Source organism: Ovis aries, chromosome 11 (assembly GCF_016772045.2).
Source record: "Ovis aries strain OAR_USU_Benz2616 breed Rambouillet chromosome 11, ARS-UI_Ramb_v3.0, whole genome shotgun sequence".
NCBI lineage: Eukaryota > Metazoa > Chordata > Mammalia > Artiodactyla > Bovidae > Ovis > Ovis aries.
The window spans coordinates 13,148,239-13,173,356 of NC_056064.1; the positions used below are offsets into that span (position 1 = coordinate 13,148,239).

The 25,118-nt window shown below is 48.1% G+C and overlaps 2 protein-coding genes across 10 annotated transcripts in view; one reads left to right on the plus strand and one right to left on the minus strand.

The window, feature by feature from the left end:
* Positions 1-25,118, minus strand: part of ACACA (acetyl-CoA carboxylase alpha) — a 288,377-nt gene that overhangs the window by 11,960 nt on the left and 251,299 nt on the right. For all 6 annotated transcript variants that reach the window (NM_001009256.1, XM_042255219.2, XM_060394702.1 and 3 more), the window contains 4 exon segments: positions 12,983-13,095; positions 15,142-15,319; positions 23,100-23,235; positions 24,102-24,198. In NM_001009256.1, coding sequence (NP_001009256.1) covers positions 12,983-13,095; positions 15,142-15,319; positions 23,100-23,235; positions 24,102-24,198 — 524 coding nt within the window.
* LOC121820546 (uncharacterized) lies at positions 63-18,320 on the plus strand. 4 transcript variants are annotated; one of them, XM_060395189.1, is made up of 4 exons: positions 63-8,090; positions 8,530-17,349; positions 17,794-17,883; positions 18,086-18,320. In XM_060395189.1, exon 1 carries the CDS (start codon positions 78-80, stop codon positions 1,044-1,046), a length of 969 nt encoding a protein of 322 aa, XP_060251172.1. In that variant the 5' UTR covers positions 63-77; the 3' UTR covers positions 1,047-8,090; positions 8,530-17,349; positions 17,794-17,883; positions 18,086-18,320. The 4 variants fall into 4 exon arrangements, with proteins under 4 accessions (XP_060251172.1, XP_060251173.1, XP_060251171.1 ...); XM_060395190.1 differs by having other exon boundaries at positions 63-7,106; positions 7,775-17,349; XM_060395188.1 differs by having other exon boundaries at positions 63-17,349.

The window sequence follows — 25,118 nt, forward strand, 5'->3', positions numbered from 1 at the left end:
ACAGACCGTCAGGGGCGGGGGGCCAGGAGCCCCTCCTCGGGAGCGGCCATGGTCCAGGGGGGCTCGGGGGAGCGGCCATGGTCCTGGGGGGCTCGGGGGCCGGCTCTCTGCTGTCTTCCCCGCCTCTGCTGATAACTGGACCCTGCAGACGCCAGACCTGCCGTGGGGCCCTTGCCGGTGGGGCTGACAGTCATGAAAGCAGCCTCCGGGGGCCCACACCCCAGGCAGGTGCCAACCACCTCCTGGAAGCCTCTCCCCACCTCACCAACAGGAGGCCTCTGGTCCCCTTGAGGGACATTGTCCCGCGCCCGGCGAGCAGCCCCAGAGCCGCCGCCCCGCCAGGAGCCTGGACCAGCTGCGGTCGCCCTCCGCCTCTGCACACCGACCAGCAGAGATTCCCTCCCCACGTCCGGTCTCCTGCGCACCCCGCCAAGGACCTGCTGTCTCCTCACAGCTGGGAGCTGCCTGGCTTCACAGCTCTGAACTCACACTTGGATACTCCTAACCTGAAATTTGTCAGAATCTACCCCAGTGAGAGCCTGAAGCACATGTCTCACGCCAGCTCGGTGGATTGGCCCGCCTCCTCGCCTCCTGCCTGGGCTCTTACGGCCAGAGCCAATCCCCAACCGACCACCGTGACAGACATTCTAGTTCTTGGGCTAAAAGAAGAGGAGAAAAGAGAATGGCAGGGGGCTTCCCTGGTGGTCCAGTGGCTGAGACCATGTGCTCCCAATGCAGGCGGCCCAGGATTGATCCCTGCTCAGGGAAGTGGATCCCGCATGCCGCAACTAAGACCCACCCGTCACAGTCAAATAAATAAAAGACAGTCCACAAACCCTGCCTCAATCACCCAACTTACAAGCACATGGCACCCTCACTCAATAGATGAGACCATGGAATTACTTATAACAAGGAGCCTCCCGCCCCGACTCGACAGTATCCCAGGAGAGGAGCTGCTCCGTCGTACTTTTTCCCTAATGACTCTCAGAATGAGACTTGCAATCGATACCGAAAATTTAGCTGTCTGCCTAGCAAGGAGGCGTTAAGTCTAGCTGAAGGAGCACTGTTGGCGACAGCCGGAAGTGCTTGGTCACCAAAGCTGACAAACAACTGCGTGACCACAGGCGACGGCACACAGAAGAGGAAGGCCTATTTCAAGCATGTCCGTCTGGAATGGGCCTCGCTTTTTATGCCACTATGAATCACAAGCCGTAAACAGCCTTGGGCTGCTGAGCGAGCTGCAAGTATCATCCATAAACACATGTTAATAGAACAGGGGTGGAACTCTAGTACCTAGTTTCAGTTTTATGAGGTTTTTGGATACCCAAGTCCACTCATTTTTTTCTTTCTTTAAATCCACCGCTGCTTTGAAGCTGTGATGAGCAGTGGGGAGGGTGATCCTTCCTTGGGCTCTCACACTGACCGATCACACTGGGCCCCTGACCCTTCAGCAGCCTTCTTTCCAAAGCAGGAACACGGCATGACAACAGCGGGCCCCTCACTGTGAGACGAGATGGAGGCCCATTCATTCCAGTCTGGAGAATTCCTGGGAGGGGAGCTGACCAGCTTCTGAGATGAGACGGTCACAGGTATAATATAGGGAAGCAAAGATCTTTTCTTCTCCAATAAGAGGAACCAAGAGATTCCTTGGAGAAATGGTTGATTCCAGGGCTGGGGCAGGAGAAATATTAAGATGTACCTGGAATGTACTGTCACAAAATGTGGAAAAGCATTCAAAAACTGACCGGGCACAGGAGGGACGTCCCTGGCGGTCCAGTGGTGAAGAGTCTGTGTCTCTGCTGCAGGGGGTGCAAGTCTGATCCTTGGTCAAGGAACTAAGACGCCACATGCTGTGTGGCCAAAACAAAGAACTTCTTTAAAAAAAAAAGAAAGAAACTTTACAGTGGATTAACCCAGTGAACAAAACCTTAAGGAGTCAAAGCTGACCAGCACCAGGAGCAGGACAAGCTGACGTCACGTGCCTCCTAACAAGAGCCAGTGTGAAGGTGTTCCAGCAGGCTAAATCTGGGACAATTTGAGCATCGGGCTGAATATTTATGGAATTAAATAAGAACCTGTAAGTCCCCCTGACACACGTAATTGAATGGAAGAGAAGGGGAAAGAAAGCCCTCCCTCTCCCCAGACCAACAGCTGATAGAGAAGGAATGGCAGAATTAGAAAATCACCGTCTTACAGCCATCACGCTCACTGATTCTGTCAAGAATTATCAGTAGACACCAAAACTAGTGCGTGCGCGTTTGACGAGGAACAGGATATTTACATAGTCTCAAAGTATCTCCTTACAAATCACTTATCAATTACAAAGGGGGAAGATGGAAACTTTACAGTGGATTAACCCAGTGAACAAATCCTTAAACAAGTTGTCAAAGCTGACCAGCACCAAGAGCAGGACAAGCTGACGTTACGTGCCTCCTGACAAAATGTCCTGAGGAGGACATGGCATCGCTTTTGCAATATTCCTGCCAAAAATGCATAATCTGAATCTAACCCCAGGGAAGTGTAACACAGACCCAAATTGTGGGACATGCTATAGAGAGTGACCTGGACTTTCTAAACAATGTCAAGATCATGAAAGACAAAGCAAGGGCAAAGAACTATCCCAGATTAAAGGAGACAAAATCCTGGAGGACAAATTGCAACATGTGCTCTGAGATTAGATCTCAGATCTGGAACAAACAAACAAACAAAAAAGCTAGACGGCCGTAAAGGACATTATCAGGACAGCTGGTAAAATTTTAATATGAATCATGGGTTAGATGGTAGTACTGGATCAAAGTTATAGCTTCTGAGTTTAATAAATGTATTGTGCTGATGTAAGAGAAAGTCTGTTCTTAGAAACATACACTGAATATGTATGGACAAAGGAGCGTGATGTCTACAAATGGTCTCAGACAGTTCAAACGAAACGCGTATGTGTGTGGCGCAAGTGAGCGAGGCAGCACGTGCGTGTGAAATGGTAAAGCGAGTCAGACAAGATGGCAACAGCAGGTGAACCTGAGAAAAGGGCATCTGGAGTTCATTGTACCATTCTTGTAACTCTTCTATAAAATGTTATCAAATGGAAAAAATTAGAAAAATAAGTGCCCCCCCCAAAAGTTTATCTTGGCCCCCTAGTGCGTATGATCAGTCACCCAAAGCTAATTCATACAGGGCACCGCTCTAAGTGCTTTTCATCCATTAACCTGTTTAATCCTTACAACAACGTTAGGAGGCTGCCATTCCTATTATCCTCCTCTTACAGGTGAGGAAACCCAGGCACTGCTTATTTATGTGACTTATCAAGGGCACAGAGCTAGAACGGGGCCAAGCCAGGCCCCGCGTGCAGCAGCTGGGCTCCGGAAGCTTTTGCACATTGTGCTGTGTGTGTTCCTGGCTGATGTGTACATGTGTTTTGGTGGTGGTATCCCTTAAAACCTTAGAAAAGGCTAAATCAGAGGACAGCAGATTCCTGCCTGAGGAAGCTGAGGCGCCACCTCAGTCTCATTCCACAACCAGAGCAAGACAACGTGGCCAATAAACCCCACTCTGTGAGTGGCTAGGACAGCGCCCCCTGTTACAGGCATACCTAGAGAATACTAAAAAATGCCGAAACAAGTACAAAAACATCAAATCATAACATCAAAGGTCACTGATCACAGATCACCATGAGGAATATAATAATAATAATGAAAAAGTTTGAAAATGCAATAAAGATAGGTATACCTGTAATTGTACTTGTTATGGTGAAATCAAATAACGCTCTCAAGCAGGAGTGCACGCCACAGGGAAATCGCTGGTGAAAGGAAGAGTCAATCGAAGCAGCAGACCTGACTTTCTGTCTTATTTTAAGAAACTGCCACAGCTGCCCCAACCTGCAGCAGCCACCGCTCTGATCAGTCAGCAGCCATCAACATTAAGGCAAGACCCTCCACCAGCAAAAGGATTATGATTCGCTGAAGGTGCAGATAAATGGTGAAGACTTTTTAGCACTGAAGTCTTTTTAAATTAGGGTATGTACATAGTTTTTCAAGATAGTATATATAATGCTACTGCACACTTAACAGACAACAGTATAGCAGAAGCATACTCTTCTGTGAACTGGGAAACCACAGAAGTCACGGCACTCACTTGATCAATATTCACTTTATCGTGGTGATCTGGAACTGTGGCTCAGCGGTCAAGAATCTGCCTGCCGATGCAGGGAACAGGGTTAGATCCCTGGGTCAGGAAGATCCCTGCAGAAGGAAATGGCAACCCACTCCAGTACTCTTGCCTGCAAAATCCCACAGACAGAAGGGCCTGGTGGGCTACAGTCCGTGGCTCTGAAAAGAGTAGGACACGACCTAGTGACTAAACAACAACTGGAACTGAACTCACAAGACCCCTGAGGCCCTACGAGGCCAGCAGGGAAGACCACAGCCCTGCTGGGGGCCCAGGGATGGCAGGGCCGAGCACGCGACTGAACAGGGGCTTCCAGACCCTCACAGCATGCCCCCCTAGGTCAACAGCATCCATTCCGATACGTGCCCCGTGTGTAACACACACCATTTATTGAGCATTTCCCGTGCGCCAGGCGCTGCACTCCGTGATTTCAGGAACACACAGCTCAGAAGTCACCACAGCTCAGACTCGGGTCTGGTCAGCAGCTAACACTGTGGCTGCCAGCAGACCACCTCAGCGTTACTGAACGCCTTCCACGTTGCTTCAGGTCCACCATCTCTAATCCTTATACTAACCCAACCTTACAGACACGGTCTGAGTACACCAAGGCTCTGAAATGTGACAGAGACTTGCCCAGCGGCACCCAGCTCTTAGGTAGAGAAGTCAGATTTACACTTGGCTCTGGCTGTCTTGGAAGCCTGTACGTTAAATAGTACCTAAAGTGGCTAAGCAGTGACCACAGGAGGGCAGTTGGCCAGAGTCTGGTCCAGTGTTAGGCGGAGTTAAGAGCACAGCTCAGCACTGGGTGCAGAGAGGGAGGACTTCTGGGCTTAGGAACAGGGCATTCTGGGAACAAGGCCTCGGAGGGATAACTGGCCCCTTTACCAGCAAGAGGGACAAGAAGGCCAGTTCCCGGACTAACGAAATTCTCATCCACTCAATCAAGCTATTCTAGAGCTCTGAAAGAATAATGAAATAACCCCCCTCCGACAGCCTGGTCCTCCGGAAACTAGGAGGATCCCAGAGTATCCCCCGAAGCCTGCAAGGTCTGATTCCTTTGGCAATGCCTCTGATTATAGGTCAAGACCTACCTCCCCAAAAGCAGCAAAGCAAGGCAAAGCCATTAGTAGAGAATGCCCGTGAGAAAGATGAGTGTACCTAAAGAGGGGAATGAAAGATTTTCTCAATTTTATTTTCTGCAAATAAAAAGGCTGCTCTTCAGCTGGTTACACACCCTTGTGCAGCACACGGGGCCCCCTCTCCTTGTACAGCAAAGCAGCCAGTCCCGGTAATGATTTAGGGGAGATTAACAAATATGTCAATGTCTATTTTCTGCTTAATTTAAAAGCGGCGTCTATAAAGATTTTTGACTTCTGAACCCTGTTCTCCTGGAAGAAAGGAGGTAAGAATGAGGAGGGGGATAAAGAGTGATTATCCTATCATTGATCGTTTGTCAGGAGCATTTCTTATTCACTGGACTATTGTAAAAAGCTAAGCTCTCGATCAATCCTGTAAGCTCCCTGTACAATTAAATATCTTGGAATGGTTTTCTTTCTTTTCTACCCAGATTGCAGGGCCTCAGGGTTTTTAAGGAAGCAAGCCGGCATGTGCGCATGTGTTTAAGAATATGCCTCAGAGACGAAACTCATTCTTTCTAGAATCTTACTTTAGGACAAGGCTGAAATGGGAAAAGAGAGGTAGGTCACTCCCATGTCCTTCCTTCTTCCCCCAAAATGGAAAACCTAAAAATCCAGGCTTACAATGAAAAATGTTTAAAGAGGGACTTCCCTGGCAGTCCAGTGGCTAAGACTCTCAATGCTCGGGGCCTGGGTTCAGTCCCTGGTCAGGGAACGAGAGCCCGCATGCTGCACCTAAAGATTCCATGTCTTGCCACAAAAATCAAAGACTCCGTGGGCCCTAGCTAAGACCTAGCGAGCCAAATAAATAAGTAAGTATTTTTAAAAAGTGTTTAAAGAGTTAAATTCAAGAAGAGACATTATTAGTGTGCTCTGATGAAAGGTAACAGTGTTGAGATGCTCCCATCCACTCATGTGTAAGCACTGTTCATCTCCTTTCATCTTCACGACAAAAGGTTGCTGTGACTTTATCGACGGGGAAACGGAAGCATGCAAAAAGTGAAGTCCAAGGCCACAAAGGCGGAAATGGTGGGGCTGGATTTGCACTTAGGCAGTCCGGCTTCAGAGTCCATACTTTTGAAATGAAACAAGTTACACTGACTTGCAAGTGTCCACAGGATGGCAGCCCGTCAGGTGTCCCCCTGGGGCCAGGACAGAAGGGAAAGCCACCTCTCTCCGCCAGGAGGTCAAAGCTGAAGAGAAGTTTCAGAGGAGAACACTGATTTCAGCAGCAGAGGTGTTTCTACCCAGCCTTGACCCTGGGGGAGGCTGGAGGAGGCTGACCTTATCCCAGGCATGAGCAGACCATCCTATGGAGTAGGATTTGGTGGGGAGGGTGAGACTTTCAAAGCTCATAACAAAAATCAGAGTGGTAGGTTAAAACTTCTCCGCTCAGCCAGAGGCACTGGGTGACCTTGCAGAAATTTCTTTCCTTTTCTGAGCCCTCTCTCATTTATGGAACAACCATCCTAATCGGGCAAATAGGAAAAATGTTTTATAAAAGAATGTGATACTGAAGAATGTGTGTTCTTTTAATTCTTAACTTTTTCTTTTTTTAGTTCTATGAAGAAGCCTGTGTAAATTTAAACCCAATTCTAACTTTTATGGGCCCTTCTTCTTCCTCGAAAGAAAGCAATTCGCTTTGATTGGTTAAATACTTATAATGCTAGAGAAAAAGGACTAGATCACCCTCCCCACTAAGCTCCTGAATATCTCAGCTCTGAGAACACACACCCATTCCTCAACCTGGAGACTAAAAAATCAGCATAAAAAAAGACTGGAATCTTATTAAGATTCAGAAGTACAACCGTAAGTAGCTGTTTAAAAAGATCTATGTAACCCCATTTTCTATGCTGAAAGAAATTTCTCTACAAAGATAGTAAGATAGGATGCAAAGGAAAAAAAAAACACACCACCAACCCTGCAAAACGATTTCTGTACCCATAACGGGTGTGCCTTTCTTTACCCAAAAGCATTCTCGAAAAACTGTGTAAATCAGATCCTGTTTTTAATGCCTTAAGGGAGCTATTTAGAAGGAGCCCTGCAGTGACTCCTTTGGTAAAGCAAATAATCCTTTTGTAATGGGAATAATTTCTCCCAATGTATCTTTTTTTTTTTTCTTAAATCCCATTTTCATATATCTGCTTTCCTTCAGAGGGAGCTATACCTATCTAAATACAGCTGTATTTGCATATTGATTTTAACAGCAACCCTCTCAAGGGACATTTAACCCTGAGGTTCCTTGTTAGTGCTCTGCTAAGGTGTTAGTCCTCTACTGTTCATATTTTTAAGAATCCTTATAGTCGACCCAGAGATTTCCAAGTGGGACTAACAAACAGATATTAAATATATTACTTCCCCTGAAGCCTTGTCCTCTGGACCGCCCTGCACACATCCCACACAGAAGGCTCAGCAAACAGCGCAGATTCTCTGAGTTCTAGTGGCAGGAAGCCTGGCAGTCTGTTTTCTTTCTCCAGGTTGCTCTCCCTGAGGTGGAAGGACAGGGATCTGAGTCACCGGGGACCCAGAGGGGAAGAGGGTCCCTCTGACAAGTTCTGACGACAACCTTGGGCAGGCAGAAGCTTAGGTTCAGTCTAACAAAAGGCCTGCTGGGTCCCTCCAGCCTGATGGACTTGTGACTCACTCCTTCCTGGGAAGAGGCAAGCCCAGATGCTTCAACAAACAAAATCCGATTAACAGATCACACCAAAAGGACCCCTTCTTCCCAGAAGAAGCTGTCACGACTGCACTAGACTGAATGAGGCCAAAGAGCTTCTGAACCAGTGCGATGAGGTGGGTTTTAAGCTGGGTCTCCTTCAGAGGGGGTTTCCCTGGTGGCTTAGACCATAAAGAAATCTGCCTGCAATGCAGGAGACCTGAGTTTGATCCCTGGGTCAGGAAGATCCCCTGGAGAAGAGAATGGCAACCCACTCCAGTATTCTTGCCAAGAGAATACCATGGACAGAGGAGCCTGGCTGGCTACAGTCCATGGGGTCATCATAAAGAGTCAGACATGACTGAAGGACTAACAATTTTCACCTTCACTTCCTTAAGAGGGGAGGCACAATCCTACCCTCGCCTTCATGATTTAACCTTCAGCAGTCTTCCTATCACGGAGACCAGGGCCCGGGGGCCTTGGTGCCCCCAGGAGGACACTCCACGTACAGCAGAGAGAGGGCCAGAGGCCACTCCGAAGGCTGACTGGTAGGGCTTCTTTCTTTCCTGTGCTCAGCTTTCCAGGCAGGGACACTGCTTCCTGCTTCAACAGGCCACGGGGGCTTTTCCGCTTACAGCATCCCGAAGAGGACACAAAAGATGGAACAGCACACAGAGCGCAGCGACTCCATCATCTCTGCCAGAAAGAGCAGCTCAGCTGAGTCCCCTTAACTCAAGGACGTGTCCGTTTCCTGCCCTCCTGGTGGCTGAAGGGGAAGCTCAGGAGGGAAGCCGGCCTGAGGATCTTCAGACACGTTGGTCCTCACCCACAGCCACGGTATTCCCTCTGCGCCCGGGGTGCCGCAGGCTGGAAGGCGTGGGGGTGAGGGTAGGTGTGCGTGCAGATCTGGGCAGGGGCAGCTCGCCGGGGCTGCCTCCGCCTGCATCCGATCACCACCCCCGGGGCATGCTCCGCCTCGTGGGCACAGCCGGTGCGCAGCATGGCAGGCTGCCCGGCTGTCCGGGAACAGGGCCATGGCCAAGGCGTGTGTCTGGAGAAGAAAGCAGCTCCACCAAGCGGCCCCTAGGTCCGGGTATTCTTTGCACTGAGGACAGGGGCTGGAGGGAGCATAACAGTGGCTTTGCACTTGGACCGGACGGCTTCCCCTCCGCCTAAATTGATTCGTCACTTCCCTCTGAACACAGGAAGAGGGCGAAGATTCGGGAGGACCGTGCATCACGGCATCAAGAGGCCAGGCTGTGAAGGCCGACCCGCTCCCCGGCCACCCTGCCTGTCCCGGAGGTAGAAGGATGTCAGAGCGAGTCAGGCGAGGCCTCGCGGGCTGCGCGCTGCTCCCAGAGATGGAGCTTCATTTCCTCAAGGCAACCAGATGGGAGGACATGCTCCCCTTGGCACTGACTCTGCCAAGCCCCGGTTCCGAGGACTCAGGGTCAGAACCTGTCCAGCAATGCAAGATTCTGGGATCTGGGACGACACCGCATTCTTTGCTGGGGCAATTATCCCCTTTTCCTTCATCAGGGGCCAATCTACATACTAATTTCATACTCTCTGTTGTAACCAGAGAACTGTACACTAGTAATTCACCACCGCTATCCAGACTAACTGGATAAAATGACAAAAGGTCATTTTCTTAAAAATAAAAATCCCGAAAGAGATGAAGTTACTGTTCAGTCGCTAAGTCGTGTCTGACTCTTTGCAACCCATGGACTGCAGCATGCCAGGCTTCCCTGAAGTCAGCTGTTCAAAATTAAATTGTTTACTCATTAAGTATTATTAATGTGTAAATACTATTTACGATTTTGACCACCCTCAGTCACCGTGCACTAGTCTAAGTGACTGAACGGCACGCTCCCCGGGCCGAGGCCGACTGGGAAGAAACGGGGAGCACAGGACATCTACTCCCACAGGCTTCCTCCTGAAGCAGGTTCCTCTCGGGGCAGCTGGCTTCAGATCACAAAGGGAAGCGCTCTTGTTTAATTTTGATCAGGCTCAGTATTCAAGGAAAATCGGAGGAAATCCTGAGAAGAGCGGCACACAGGGAACCAGAAATTCCCTTGTGGGCACCAGTGTATATTTTGTATCTTGGGTGACTTATTTAACGCTTCCTTCTGCCTCAATCTCCCAATCTGGAAAATTAAGTCATTTTCACCCATTTTGTAAAAGAAAAAAAAGGCATTCTGGCAGTCTGCTTCTAGGCACAAAGAAAGGAGTCAGAAGCTGATGTGAACCCCAAAGGAGGTGCCTTTGTGACACTGTTCCCGTTACACCGCCGCTGATCTGTCCTGTCACAGCACGCCTGAAGGTCCATGGTCTCCCCGTCCGACTGAGAGCACCTGAGAGATGGGACTGCTGCTGCTCCTTCCACATTCCCTTCCCTATGCCACTCGCTCCCAAAGTGGGCCAAAGGCACCCAGAGTGCTCGACTCCAAACGTGGCACCTGCTGCTGCTTCTGACTAGGATGGAGAGGAAAGGATGCCAGTCCCCACATCTGGAAGGTGCTTTGCAGATTCAGAGCAAACGCACACTCATCCGATCCTGACGCTGACCAGGAAGGGGTGGCGGCCCCCACTCTCCAGATGAAAGAACAGATGCTCGGAGAAGTTCAACAACCTTCCTGCGAGCAACACACCAGGACCTGTACACACTCATCTCACTCCACACGCACATGCAGGAGACACAAGCGATATGGGTTCGATCCCTGGGTGGGAAAGATCCCCTGGAGCAGGAAATGGCGACTCACTCCAGCATTCTTGCCTGGAGAATCCCATGGACAGAGGAGCCTGGTGGGCTACAGTCCATGGGGTCGCAGAGAGTCAGACAGCACTGAGCAACTAACACTTTCACTTTCGTTCATTTTTCCTCCAGCTCCACTGCCCGTGTTCTGGGCTGCCCCAGGACAAAGCCTGCTTCATGTTTAGCCCACTGAGGAGTCTTTCTCTTGTGCCATTTTGGTCAAGGTTAAATAAATCTGATTTTCTTCAATGTGGATTGGAAATTGATAATGAGATGATTTGTAACAAATGATTAAATGGCCATCACTTGGGAAGCTCCTCCTTTTCCCCTTCCCACGTTTCAAAAGTTGAAAGGTGCTGGGTGAAGGTGGGAGCGATGTCATTTGCCTCCCAGCCCCACACCCCTCACCCTCCAGCCACTCTGCAAACAGATGTCAGAGAGGATCCCTCTGCCTACCACCCAGTTACTCTGAACGGATGATAACAGCTATTGGGGGGTTAAAAAGAGGCAGTGAACCCCCAGTTAATGAGGAGGAATTCAGCAGGCAGTGTAAGATAAATGGAGCTCTCTCTGCTTCTGCTGGAGTCAGCATGAACTGCGGCCCTGCGGCTTGTTTGTGGCAAATGGAGTGCGCGAAATATCAAAGGGCAGTGATCCAGAAGAAGACCGACTTTGACAAATTTTAAATTGGCCAGAAAGAAAACCAGCAAAAAAAAAAAGAAGAAAAAAAAAAGGAAAAAAGAAAAAAAAAGAGAGAAACAATTATGCAATTCGCAGTGTCCTGCAATTGTGGCGTTGCTGCCTTTGTACGGAATGAGGGGTTAAATACTGCTGCAACGATCGCCGGATGCTGGGAGCAGTTATGAGCATCTGGGCGAGATGCTTATCGGTGGTGAAGCTTTTAGAGCTCTCTCTGTGTACAGTTGTGAGGAACTCGCACTTAGCTGCAGTTACTTTAATTAAAGTGTATGGGGTTGGTCAGAAGTAATTATCCTGTTTGGAGAAGAAAGAAGGGGAAAAAAAAAAACCACCTCAACAATTCTGGGTGGCAACAGATTTTAGAAACCTGGCCAATTTCTTGTTGTCTGTGTGCAGATCCTATAAAAGGATCAGGCTGTGCTGGGTGAGAGTTATTGGCAGTTGTTTCCTAACGGCAAACAATGGGACACGAACAAGGTTTATGGTAGCCCGAGTCGCTGTGTACAGCAAACACTTTGGAAAGCCCCATGGGCAGAGGAGCCTGGAGGGCTGCGTTCGTGGGGTTGCACGGAGTCGGATGCGACCTGCACACACGCCCGTGCACGGCTCAGGGCTCCAGAGTGAGGGCGGGCACACCCAGCAGCTTCTGTGTCTCTAGATGGGGAGGGTGTAGAGGGCTCACCAATGGTACTTCACTAATTAAAGCATTACGTGGAACATAAAGAGCTAGCATCTCGTTTTACGTCTTCCATTCACTGGATTTCACTACCTTTTAAAGATAATCTCTCTGTTCCTTTAGAAAAAAACAAAATCAAACCAAACCAACAAACAAAAGATGATCTTTTACTAACATAGCAAAGGTCTCAGTGGGAGACCTGGGCAGAAAATGAGTGTTTTAAGAGACTTGGAAACTCTTTCAGGCTCTGGACTCAACACAGGGCTCCCATGGTTTAGTCCAATGTTCAAATCGCACGAACCTTCCAAAAGCCCCGGAAACAAGTGAGCAACCCAGTAAAGGCTGGACGCACGGAGCACAGATGCTCCCGGGGCACTGCTGCCTGGCCTCTGCTGTACCTGCACAGTGGGCGCTCTCTGCTTCCACTTCTCCAGCTCGGGATGGCCCTAGCACGCCGCTGGGCAAGGGCTGTGGCCTTCCCGTCCCGTGACACGGACTCTTACATCCCTCAGCAGTGAGGCGGGCTCGTCCAAAGAGACGAGCAGGCACAGGATACTTAGGCTGACCATGCTTTCTGCCTGGCCAGCCTGCCCCAACAGCGGTGTCCCACTAACCACTCTGGACAAGGACATCCACAAGCCTAGAAAGATGAGCTGCTTGAATTGTAAGGAAATATCGGAAGGAAAATCGGGTGACTTTTGCCTTTTTAGGGCCCGCTTCCCCTCCTATTACACACGCTGTTTCATTCTACCAAGGTTCTTGCCATAGAGAGGACAGTAAATAAAGATTATCATGAATTTGATCAAATGCTTCAGCACCTCTGCCCCTGGCCTATGAATGCACTCATTGCAAATCAGCTGAACGGCTCACTGACTTGCCAGGAGGACATGCAGACATACCCAGTCGCTCAGCCAAGTGGATGTAGACTGGGTCCACCCGACGCATGGTTTTCACCAGATCCTTTCTGCGGAATTTGATTTCTACTGTCCCTTCCGGCTCCAGAACGGATCCCCTGGATCAGAGAAAACGGAAGGGAGACAAAACAGAAACAGAGGCACTTTAACTCAAGGAGACAACAGAGAGAGGCCGGTTATAGTCTGTGAACCAGGAAATAGCTTCGCTATGGTTCTGCCCACCCTCGGTTCACAGAGGTAACCCTGGGGACAGGAGCAGGCACCAGAGAGTCTAAGTGGGCTGCGAGAGAGGCCTGGCAGAAAGCAAATAAAATCATTCTCGTTATGACATCAGTCTACTTCTGTCTCAAAGGGAGAAGATACAGGTTCCACCATCTACAGCTGAGAAGGGTAAAAGAAGTCACATTTTCTAGAAAAAGAAAAGAAAGAAGTTGCTGCAGGTGCAGTGAGAGTTGAACAGTCTCCATCACGCATGCTGCGCAACGAGGGGCGTGGGTGCTGACCAGTCCCACTCACACACGGCAGCCTGGGCTCACGGGGCCAGGCCAACCGGGAGAGGAAACAGCCTGCCGCCGTGGAAATGACAGGGTGAAGGGCTTCAGGGTCACTTCTAGAACATACTGATGACGTTCTATTACCAGGAAATTCACCCTAAACACCTTTAAGAAAACCTTCTACACATTAAAAAAAATTATATACATACATATATTATTCTACATTTATATAATTTTTTAAGTGTAGAAGGTTTTATTAAAAATATATATATATACACACATAGTGACTTCCTAGGTGCACCTATGGTAAAGAATCTGCCAGTGCAGCAGTGCAAGAGACATGGGTTCAATCCCTGTGTGGGGAACATCCCCTGGAGCAGGAAGTGGCAACCCACGCCTTTATTCTTGCCTGGAAAATTCCATGTTCAGAGGAGCCTGGCAGGCTACAGTCCATGGGGTCGCGCAGAATTGGACACAACTGAGCAGCTAACACATTCACTGGTTGATATGTGTATGTGTATGTGTGTATATATATATAATCTGATATCAGATCAGAGGCTAAGCTGGGACTTAAAAGTCAGTCCTTAAGTATAGAACGTTAGCACAGCGATTTGACAATAAAACCACTGGATTCTCTTAATCAGCTTTTGAAGTAAGAGGCTGAAATTTTGGGGAAAGGGGAGACATAGGTGCTCTAACAAGATAACTGGATGTATGGACTGGCGTGGAAATGTCAAGGAAATATGACGTAAGATTTATGAAAGGGCTGAAAACAGATCACGAAAGGAAGTTGGATTTGGTCCATTTTGTTTCAGGCGCCAATGACTAATGGAAGCTTGGGATTTTCACTGCAGTCCTCTGCGAGCTGCGAACACTGCTCTCCAAGCCTCGAGGGAGGCACTGGCCCTGGGGGAGAAGCTTGGGTTGGAACCAAAGAACGTGGGTGCCGCGAAGCACCTCGATGGTCATCCAGCTCGTCCCACAGACACGGGGAAGCAGCTCACGGAGTGAGGACTGCTCCCCTCTAGCCTGCGGCAGGGTCTGGTGAAGACTCCAGGACTCCAGACTAACAGCTCAGTCCTTCTGCCCCACCTCGCTGTAAGCCACCTCCGCCACACACCTAAGAAAGAGACAGTGAGGGACTTCCCTGGCGGTCCAGTGGTTGAGATTCCGCCTTCCAACGCAGGGAGTGTGGGCTCGATTCCTAGTCGGGGAGCTAGGATTCCACATGCCTCATGGCCAAAAAACCAAGACATGAAATAGAAGCAATACTGTCACAAATTCAAAGGAGACTTTAAAAATGGTCCATATTAAGAAAAGAAAAAAAATATTAAAAAAAAAAAGAGATACTGAATAGGTCGATCTGAACAACGAAGAGGAGACAGTCTCTCAAGTTGGGGGTCCCAGATGGAGAATTTCAGGGTAAAAGAATCAAGGGTGGGGGATCACACTGGGAAAGTCTGACTCCAGCCTGGCTCCCTTCTCGTGCTGGCGGATGCTACCTAGAAAGCCTAGCTTTGTGACCCTGGAGCCCTCTGGGGACAGTCTGAGTCAGATAAAGGCCCCTTGGTTAGACAGGCTCTCCCGGAGGACACCCCACAGCAAGAGGCTCCCCAGGGGCAGCGAGAGGAAGCACGGAAGGAGCGTTACCTGCTCTCCCGGTCTGCGTACATTTCCATGTGCCGCGGGTTGATGGTGGGGTCAATCACCACCCAGGAGCCACCTCGGAGCTCGGCCTGAGGAGGGATGTAGACCATCACGGGCTGCGAGCACTCCCGTAAGCCATCCACGATGTAAGCGCCGAACTTCAGCACTTGGTCGTACATATCTGGGGAGAAAGGGACAAATCAGAGGCCATGAAGCGGTGCTTCCAAACACTGTTCCCATCACGGTACACAGAGAAAAAAGGCTGCTCGTGGCCAGAGGCGACAGGTCTGGGGGTGCAGCCACCCCAGGTCCTGGAGACTAAAGCGGCTGGTGTTCCCAGCTGTGCCCTGTTTAAGACACCAGGTGACCTTCAGAAGCATGCCAGCTGTGCACTGTCTGGGTGTCCCTGGTGGTCTAGTGGTTAAGAATCCGCCTGCCCCTGCAGGGGACACGGGTTCGACCCTTGGTCCAGGAAGATCCCACATGCTGCAGGGCAACTATGCCCATGTGCCACAGCTGCTAAGCCTGTGCTCCACAACACAAGTCACTGCAACAAGAAGCCCACGCACCACAACGAGGAGGAGCCCCTGCTTGCCGCAACTAGAGAAAGCCTGCACAGTAATGGAGACCCGGCACTGCCAAAACTAAAATAAATACATCTTAAAAAAAAAAAAAAGTGCACTGTCTTTCAGGAGATACAGGGTGCAGGCCCTGTGGACTGCATCTCCATTTTACATCTTCCCTGAATTTCTGTGCTCAGGTTTCACCACATTAATTCACACTCGCTCTACCAGTGTTGAGTATTTTTCATGTCAATATGTGATCTCTCTCACTACATTAAGTTTTCTGAAGGAACTATTCAAGCTCTTTTCAATTCTTCTCATGATACTTAGCATATGATAAGCCCTCCGAATGCACAGCTAATGAAACTGGATCCTTCAAATATTTTATCTCCAAAAAACTGCATCTCTGCATCCCCAGGGTCCTGGCCGGTGCCTGGAACACAGTGCTCAGTAAGCGTCTGCTGAATAAATGAATGAGTACATGCAGGCTTTGCAAAAAACACAGCGAGAAAGAAAAAAATCAATTCTTTATCAGTTGCATTTTTATCAGGGTATCAATGAGAGAAAACGTTTTAAATGCGTATGTATTTATTGGAAATATCACACAACCACAGGAAAAGAGGAACCACCTCTTTATTCTGCAAAAGAGCATGCTCTGTAACACCCCTCCGCGCCCCCTCCCCCCTAACCAAGGCCAGAAGCAGCCTGAAGAAAAGGGACCCCTGGTGTGAAAATAGAGTCAGTCCTCAGAAAGCGGGATCAGTTATTTATTTCCCAATAATCTATGGCTTTTCCCCATTTCCTAGCTCACTGAAGTCTAAACACTGCTAAAGTTTTAGGTTTATGATTCCAGATGTTTAATGAGTATTTCAGTGGAACCACAATGGATCCTTTGAAGCACCAAAGAGCAGGTTCAACTGAGTTCAAACTTTCCTATCAAAGAGAGGATCTCAATTTGGAATAAATCAGTCTGGAAAGCCAAAGCAAAGAAGGATTTTTTCAGGAACTTAAGAGCAGACCAAAGAGAAATTGCTTTCATTGTAGTTACTGGCAAATTAAACTGCTACTTTCTCCAAAGTAAAAACGGCCCTCTCTCTACATGAATCATCAGTGAGCACAAGGGAACTATGGAGGAAGTGCGCCTCTCTCCACTGCTCCAACCTGGCTGGCTGCTCTGTGCAGGAATCCCCCAATTCCGAAGTTGCCCCAGGAAAAACTCTATGTGGAATGTGAATGGTCATACACTCCGTATATATGATCAGAACAAAGACATTTATTCCTTTGGGAGGAAAGCAAAGATCCAAAAAATTTACTGCTAATTACCCAACTGCTGTATGAAGAGCAGGGAATAAAGGACTTAAAGCGCTTTACGCTAATTCCGTGGTTATGAAAATAATTGCTCAGTTCAAATTATTTTAACTAAATTAATTCTTTAGTGGATATTTCAACCAGAGCTACATAATAAAATAATTGTGTACTTAGCAGTACATGTTTCAGTGCTGCCAAGAGTATAGTCTCAGAAACTGAGTAACAGGAAGGAGTGGCCCTCAGTGGTATCACGTGCGGAGAAGAAACGGGAAGCGGAGATGAACCGACAATGTGGAACAGGAAACGGCACAAGACAGTCGTTCCATGCGAAAAACAAAAAGTAAGTTAAGAGGCAAATGACTGTGTTTCCAGCCTCTGCGCTCACTTCTGTTGGGGTTGGGTTTTTTAAGTCTTCACTGAATTTGGTACAAGATCGCTTCTGTTGCTTATGTTCTGGTTTTTGGCCTGTGAGGCATATGGGATCTTAGTTCCATGAACAGGGATCAAACCTGCATCCTTTTGCATGGGAAAGCAAACTATTAACCACTGGCCCACCACAGAAGTTGGCTCCGTTAAAGACATGTCTACATCAAAATCCAGCTCTGTACTATGATGAACAGACCCAGCTCCCAAAAAAGGAGAGGACTTTATTCAAAATGTACTTCCCGTGTATAATTTAAAAAACCTTGATTTTGTGCATAAGCAAATTGTTTGGGATAAAGCTGAGTATGTGTGCATTTTATTTTTGTGAAATGGACTTTGGTCCCTCTTTTTATCTTCACAGCTAGCTTACTGTATACCAGGGAGCATGACTGCATATACACACATGTATGAATCAATCATCAGAAAACTTCTTCTTGTACCCAAGTGACAGGTGAGTAAACCGAGGCTTAAGCAAGTAAGAGGCAGAGTTGAGACTTTGAACCTAGATCTTTCTGGCTCTTATTAAGTCAACATTCTACTACTACATTCTTTTTTTTTTTTTTTAAGATTTTTTGATGTGGACTATTTTTGAGTCTTTAATGAATGGGTTACAATATTGCTTCTATTTTGTGTTTTGGTTGTTTGGCCACGAGGCATGTAGGATCTTAGGTGCCCAACCACAGATGGAACCCACACAGCCTGCCTTGGGAGATGAAGTCTTAAGCACTGGACCACTGGGGAGGTCCCTTTGCTGCTACATTCCTAGCCCACCACTGTTAATCCGAGAAAAGAGCATGAGACCAAAATAATCTGCTGTCCTGCATCTGACGCAACAGCTGAGCCAAATGAAAGCCTCAAGAGAGACATGAATAAATGAGTATTTCTGAATTTTGCCTGGACTTTCGATTATGTTCAGAGATAGCAGAACTTGTACTAGCAGCTTTGTGCAGGGCTTGCATCTGACTGCCAAACAATTATCTTCAGGCCTCCAAGACTGTGAGCAGAAAAGAAGCATCAAGCTTCACTGAACCTGACAAGTTCGGAACGGAAAACAATGCCCCCATCTAACCTGGACCATCAACAGCCCCCTCACCCCCCCACCCCCACCAATCCAAACCATCAAAACTCGCAGAAAGCAACAAAGGCTGTTAGAATATCATAAACACATGCACAAACTCTACACACAACATGCTTGTACTGGGTCCCAGCTGCCCCAAACCAGACATTTCTGCAAGGCAGGTTGAAGCGCTTAGCAACAATCTGAATCACATTTGAAATCCCTTCATATTTCAGAGACAGAGCAAAAGCACAGAGCAGCAGGAGAAGGGGGATCCCCAAGGGTTTTGGCTAGACATCAGTCTGGGGAACTGTAAAGCGATGCATATGCTGACTGTCAATTCCTGGAGCTGAGAAACGCAACGGGAATGGAAAATAGTGATAGGTTCATCCTCGGAGAGGCGGGAGCCTGCAGATTTCTAGTGTTCTGAGCAAAACCCATCTGCGTCAGCGGTGATCACGCAGCCTTCCCAGGGTGTTCTTGGCACCCCAGCACCAACTTTGTCTAGGGCCTTCATTATTACCCAACACGGATACTCCTCGCGGCCACATGCACCAGACGAGGGAGGAGGGTGGTAGGGTGTTTCTGCAGTGCCCCACGCTCTCCAAACTGAGACAGATCTCATTGGCTTGGGGCGAGATTATCTTAGGAGCTGAAGGCAGACGTCAGGCGAACACGGGCCACAGACACATCAAGGCTCTTATGAGTTCATTATGGCCGGCTGGTGCGGTATTTCAACATCCAAGTAATCAGAGACTTTAAAAGACTTTCATTCCAGTTAAAGTTTTCAATAAATGTGTTTTTTTTAATTGTTATTTATAACCCGTCCTGGGAAAAAATAATAAGTATAACATGAAAAGCCGACTGAGAGTGACCCTGTAGCACCAGCAGTGAGGCAGCTTAATATCACTGGGATTTGCATCCTATCAAGCTATTCATGCTGAGGCTGGGACCCTGGTGCTAATTTCTAGTAAATTTCACGCTTGATGTCTCCCTGTTGTGGGTCATTGCCGGTTCGTCTAAATAAACTGCTTCCAAATGGCTCTTCCATCTAAATATTCAGCCAGTTTTTATAATTTAATTTTGCATTATGCTGAATAGCCTTCCGGCCAGATAGAGCTCATTGGGAGAAAAAGCACCAATACCATCTTGACATGCTTTTATTTATTTATTTATATTTTTACTGCTCGAATTAGACCTCCTAGGCCGACTAGTAAAGAGTTTTTTTTTTCCCCCCCTCCACTAATGTCAATTTTCAGCATAGCAAGAGCTGTCTCTAATCTTTTCCTACTCATTACACACAATTTTGGAGTCATTTTACCCACAGTGCAGTCGGCTCCTGGCTGTGTGTTTGTGTGCACTCAGGGATGGCATAATTGTTTATTTTCCCTCCCTGCATAATCCCCAGCCAGTATTGAAACCCAAACTGCAAACATCTCCCCAAGGGATATGGAATGACTCTCAGCTTTGGTCCCTTTACATGAGATAATATGTAGGAAACATCCTGACCTGTATGTAAATATGAGGGGGGGAGGCTATTCCTCCCCTCCCCTCCACACTGTTCTCTATCTTCCCCGAAGCTTATTTGTCTTAAGCGATGTGTAAATGAATGCAGCAGCACCACAAATGCAGAAAACACAGCTGATCTTGTTCCATATCAGGCTAATAATTCATTTTTGATTAGGGATGGGGGTGGGGATGGGGAGTTACTATCTAATAGGTATAGACTTTTATGTCAGGGATGATGAAAAAGTTTGGGGTATAGAGAAGTGTGATGGTTACACAACATTGCGAGTGTATTTAATGCTGACAAATTATACATTTACAAATGGTTAATATGACAAACATTATGTTATGTGTATTTTACAAAAAAAAAACAGTAACTCATTTTCTGAGTTCTTGCAGTTTCTTGTCACAATCATCCCAAAGGAGAGGGGAGGTAGGTGGACAATTACACTTTCTCAGGAACCCAGATATTCTATTCTTGGGATAGTACAGTAGGTCTTGTTCTGGCTCGTGGCTCTAAACTGTGCTGCAGGAAGTAAAATGGATCTGTGTTCTCATTTTTTAGCTAAACGATCTTGTGAAATTTACTTAACCTAAAGTCTCAATTTATGTAAATTGTGGATAATAATATAACTCACCCCTTAGAGGGGCTTGTTGTGACGATTATGTAAGATAATGCATGTAAAATGGTGAGTGCGGTGTCTGGTGAAAAGAGCTCAATGAATCTTAATTGTTGTTGCTCTTATGGTTACAGGGCGAGCAGCCAATCTGGGGCAGAGCCAAATGTGCAGCAGAATTAAGCTTCCCCTACAAGCCGCACATCGCAAGCTTCTGAGCCCTAAATTTGTTGGGACAAAGTAGCCAGACTGACTAACTCCTAAGTAATGTCAGGATGAGTGAATTTTCATGTTTCCTAGAAAAGAGGTAGCTAAGGAAAAACAACATTTGCATTCTCTTCCAAGTCTTAAAGTTTTTATTTTTTTTCACTCAGTCGTGTCCAACTCTTTGCGACCCCATGGACTGAAGCCTGCCAGGGTCCTTTGTCCATGGGATTTTCCAGGCAAGAATACTGGAATGGGTTGCCATTTCCCAATCCAGGGGATCTTCCCGATCCAGGGGATCTTCCCGACCCAGGGGATCTTCCCGACCCAGGGGTCAAACCTGCATCTTTTGTGTCTCCTGTGTTGGCAGGCGGGTTCTTTACCACTAGTGCCACCTGGGCAGCGTCTTTTAATGTAAATCTTACAGGCAAGGGATCTGGGATCAAGGGAAATCTGATGCATCTCAAACATACATACAGGAAAGAGATTTCAAAGACTTCCCTGGCACTCCAACGGCTAAGACCCTGTGCTTCCGAAGCAGGGGGCATGGATTTGATTCCTGATCAGGGGACTGAGATCCCACATGCCATGGGGCATGGCCACAAAAATAAAAACAAACAAAAAAATAAACGAAAGGGATTTCAGCTCCCCCCGCCCCCGCCCATATAGCATCATTCTCTTTTGAACACTGCAATGTTCTGTTTATACATCATGGGTTTAACTTTCTGCACAGGGCATTTTTCTTGACTCCTGCAGGCAATGTCTTTCCTGACTTATTTTTGTTTTCTCTGAAGTAGCATAGCTCCCTGCACATAGGAGCTCAATAAAAATGTGTAGGATTGACTTGTTTAACCTAGACTCTCAGTATCTCATGGTAGTTCCACTGATTTATTATCTTGGTCAAAAAATAACTCACCTTGAATAGGAACGTATACAAACACTAATTTGCATGTATAGGCCAAGTCTCCCCAAAGAAAGTGCAAGATGGGGTAGTTCTCCAGTAAATGCAGACAAAGGGGGCCTTTCCAACTAAAAGCAAAACAAAAAAACCCCATAAAAACTGCCTGGCTGTCTACATTTAGGTAGGGAGGCTCGCCATCCGTGCAGGGGTTTTCCTGGCCAAGGAAAGGAAAGGTGTTGGCAAAAGGCTCTCACTCCCTCCACACACAGTTAATGACCTGAAAGAGGATAACTTCTCCACTTTTTTCTTCCCTCAAAGGCAGGAGATGCTCCTGCCCCAAGCTACTCTGAGTTCGCTCCCTCACATATTTTCTGCCTTCCCTCGGATCACGCTATTCACTTCACAGGATCGACTCCCCCTGCCTCTCCTCCCCTAATCCCCTCTCGCGCTTGCCCTGAGTCAAGCACGGCCCCACACGGCCGTGAACCTCTGGCCACTGGAGAGAAAGCTCTGTGACACTGGGAGGGAGAGTGCATTTGCCAGAACCACCCACGATGGCTCCGCACACAGAGGAGTTTCGGCAATGGCAGTTTGGGCACGAAGCAGGGCCTTCCTAATCACGGTCTAATGCGCTGGAGCCACAGGCCCGGGGCTGCTGTCGGATCATCATAAAACACAGCACAGACTGCCACCAACATCACCCTCTGGTATCGAATTTGTTCATTTTCTCCTGATGAGGGCTAATTTCAGTATCTATCTTAGTCGGGGTAGAGCGTTAAAGAGTAACACCAACGAAGAGAATGGCCACAAGAGAGGCATAGGGACTTAGCACGACTCAGGACCATCAGAAAGTCCACTGCTCACTAAACCTCCAACGGCGGTCCACCTAGATAACCCCCGTAGAAGGTTCTGAAACTTTGTATGGAGCAGTTAAAAATGAATTTTCCCACTCCAGTTACAACTCGGAAGGTATCTCAGACCGTAACCCCCCAAGGAGAAGGCAATGGCACCCCACTCCAGTACTCTTGCCTGAAAAATCCCATGGACAGAGGAGCCTGGTAGGCTACAGTCCACTGGGTCGCGAAGAGTCAGACACGACTGAGTGAATTCACTTTCACGTATTGGAGAAGGAAATGGCAACCCACTCCAGTGTTCTTGCCTGGAGAATCCCAGGGATGGGGGAACATGGTGGGCTGCTGTCTACGGGGTTGCACAGAGTCAGACACGACTGAAGCAACTTAGCAGCAGCAGCAGCCCCCCAAAGCCTAGGGTGATGTGCTCAGGACAACCAGAGGCTGTGTGTGATATGAACACTCCCCACCCTCTGCTGCAGGGTTCAGGGTACTGGTCCCACCCCTCCAGCCCAGGGCCGGACCAGTCACCTTTCATCCCACCGGAGAAGCCTCTCCAGTTGGCAAAGACCATCAGAGGCAGTCCTTCACGGTTGAAGTCTTTGATGGCCTGATATGTCTTAAACGCAGAGTCTGGGAACCAAACCTGGCCAGCCTGCTGGATAATCTGTTGGGAAAAGCCAAAGAGAAAGACACAAATAATGACACAGCTTGAAGGGGGAATCTCTTCAAGAGGGCGAGGTTTTACTGTTAAAAACTTAAAAAAAAAAATTAAACCAAAGTTGTTCATCAAGATCCGCATCTTTGAAATAAAAAAGAAAGGATCCTGGCTCTTGGACTTTGTTAAATATGCCTCTTTTTCAGCCTTGATTCCACCACCCGCCCCTCCTTAGCCCCAAGGGGGGAACCTTACTGCTTCCAAGGGAAGGATGGGACCTGAGGCGTTCTCGATCAGTGCTTCCCAGGGCCACCTGAGGTGACCTGACTACACAACTCCAGCAAGCCCCCTGGTCAGTCTCCACATGCAGCCACCTCTGTGCCTGGTGCAGCTTTCCTCCTCTGCTTAGTCAACGGCACGCATGGGCCCCCACTGCATAACCTCCTCTTGTCCCTCCCCCAACCCCTAGTCAGGCTGTGTAAACCTAATCCAGACTGCGGCATTCACGTCTGGTGTTGAGGGCAGGCGTCCTTATCAATTCCAGAAGCAGCTCTGCCATGCGTGTACTCGGAGAACCCGGGACCAGCGAGCCCGCAGCATCATCTCAGCCGTCTTCCTGCAAGACCACGTTCTCCACAAAAGGAGACTGTTTTTTCTAGCATCCGGAAGACCACTGTAAAGACCTAAGAATTTAGCTGGCAGTGCATTCCGAGTCATCTTAAAAGTAAGCACGTGATGGTCTAGACTCATTCAAGGCTGCTGACTGTCTCGCCTCTAAAATTGGTGGTTCGTAATGCTCCCAGTACATCCACAGCGCTGCAGCGGGGAAAACAGAGCCCCAAGCATGGGCACTCAGGGTACTAGAGGTGACCTACCTTGGCTTCAGAATCCAGGTTTGCAGGATCAGCCGGGATACTCAGCTCCACTGTTCGGGTTTCTACGGCAACTACTCCCACGGGTATTCCTCCTAGCCTGATAAAGAACGAGCCGTGTGAGGGCCTGGTGGACGTCACTGTTACAGCTAGTCATTTATTTTCCAATCCTACATCAACACCTTGCTGGAGGGGAAGTGGAAACAAATACAGAGGCAGGGGGAAATCGGACTCTTCCTGGGGTAAAACATTACTTCACAGATTTGGTAAATATGGTAAATTGGAAGGAAAGTACCCTCAGAGTCACTCCTATTCCCCAGCACAGGATAAATTTAAACCAAGGGTTGTACCAGGGAAGCCTCTGCATTGAGACTCAACAGCCTAGTACGTGTATGAGATCTTGTGCACAGATCCAATCACTGTAATCAGTGAAACTGCTCAGTTCACAGCAGGTCTTTGGTAAAGATGGAGGGGAATGGTTGGACAGGTGGTGGTAACCTGAAACTTCACTGTAACAGAGCTGTCGTTGTCTGTGGACTACTAATGACGGGGTTCCAGGTAAGACGTGACGGGAGAGTAGGTCTCACCACAGGGCGTATGGATGGGGAGTTTGCAGGCGTGTTGTAGGATGATGAAAGATATACACCAAGTGTCGGGAGGTGGTTAAACAAGCCCTCAACTTCCTCTTCCATTGGAAAAGAGCAAGGGGCCAGCGATAACCTTCAGAAGTAACCTTGGTGGAACAGGCGATCTATATTGGAAGGATATATTTAATCTCCATGCCCTGTTAATTAAAAAAAGTTCTTCAGGGGCCCAAAGCCTCTGCATCTGTACTTCATGACACCCTCCCACACCTGGTCCTCATAAAGATTTCCTAGTAAAAATCAGGAAGGCAGAGAGAAAGTGGGTGAGTGTGAGCGAGTCTGCAAGGTAAGGGTGAGTCCTCACTCTGGAAAAAGTGCTTCAATCTTCACCTTCTGACTGCATTCCTTGGGGCTGGGGCTGGAGCGGGTTATAGCC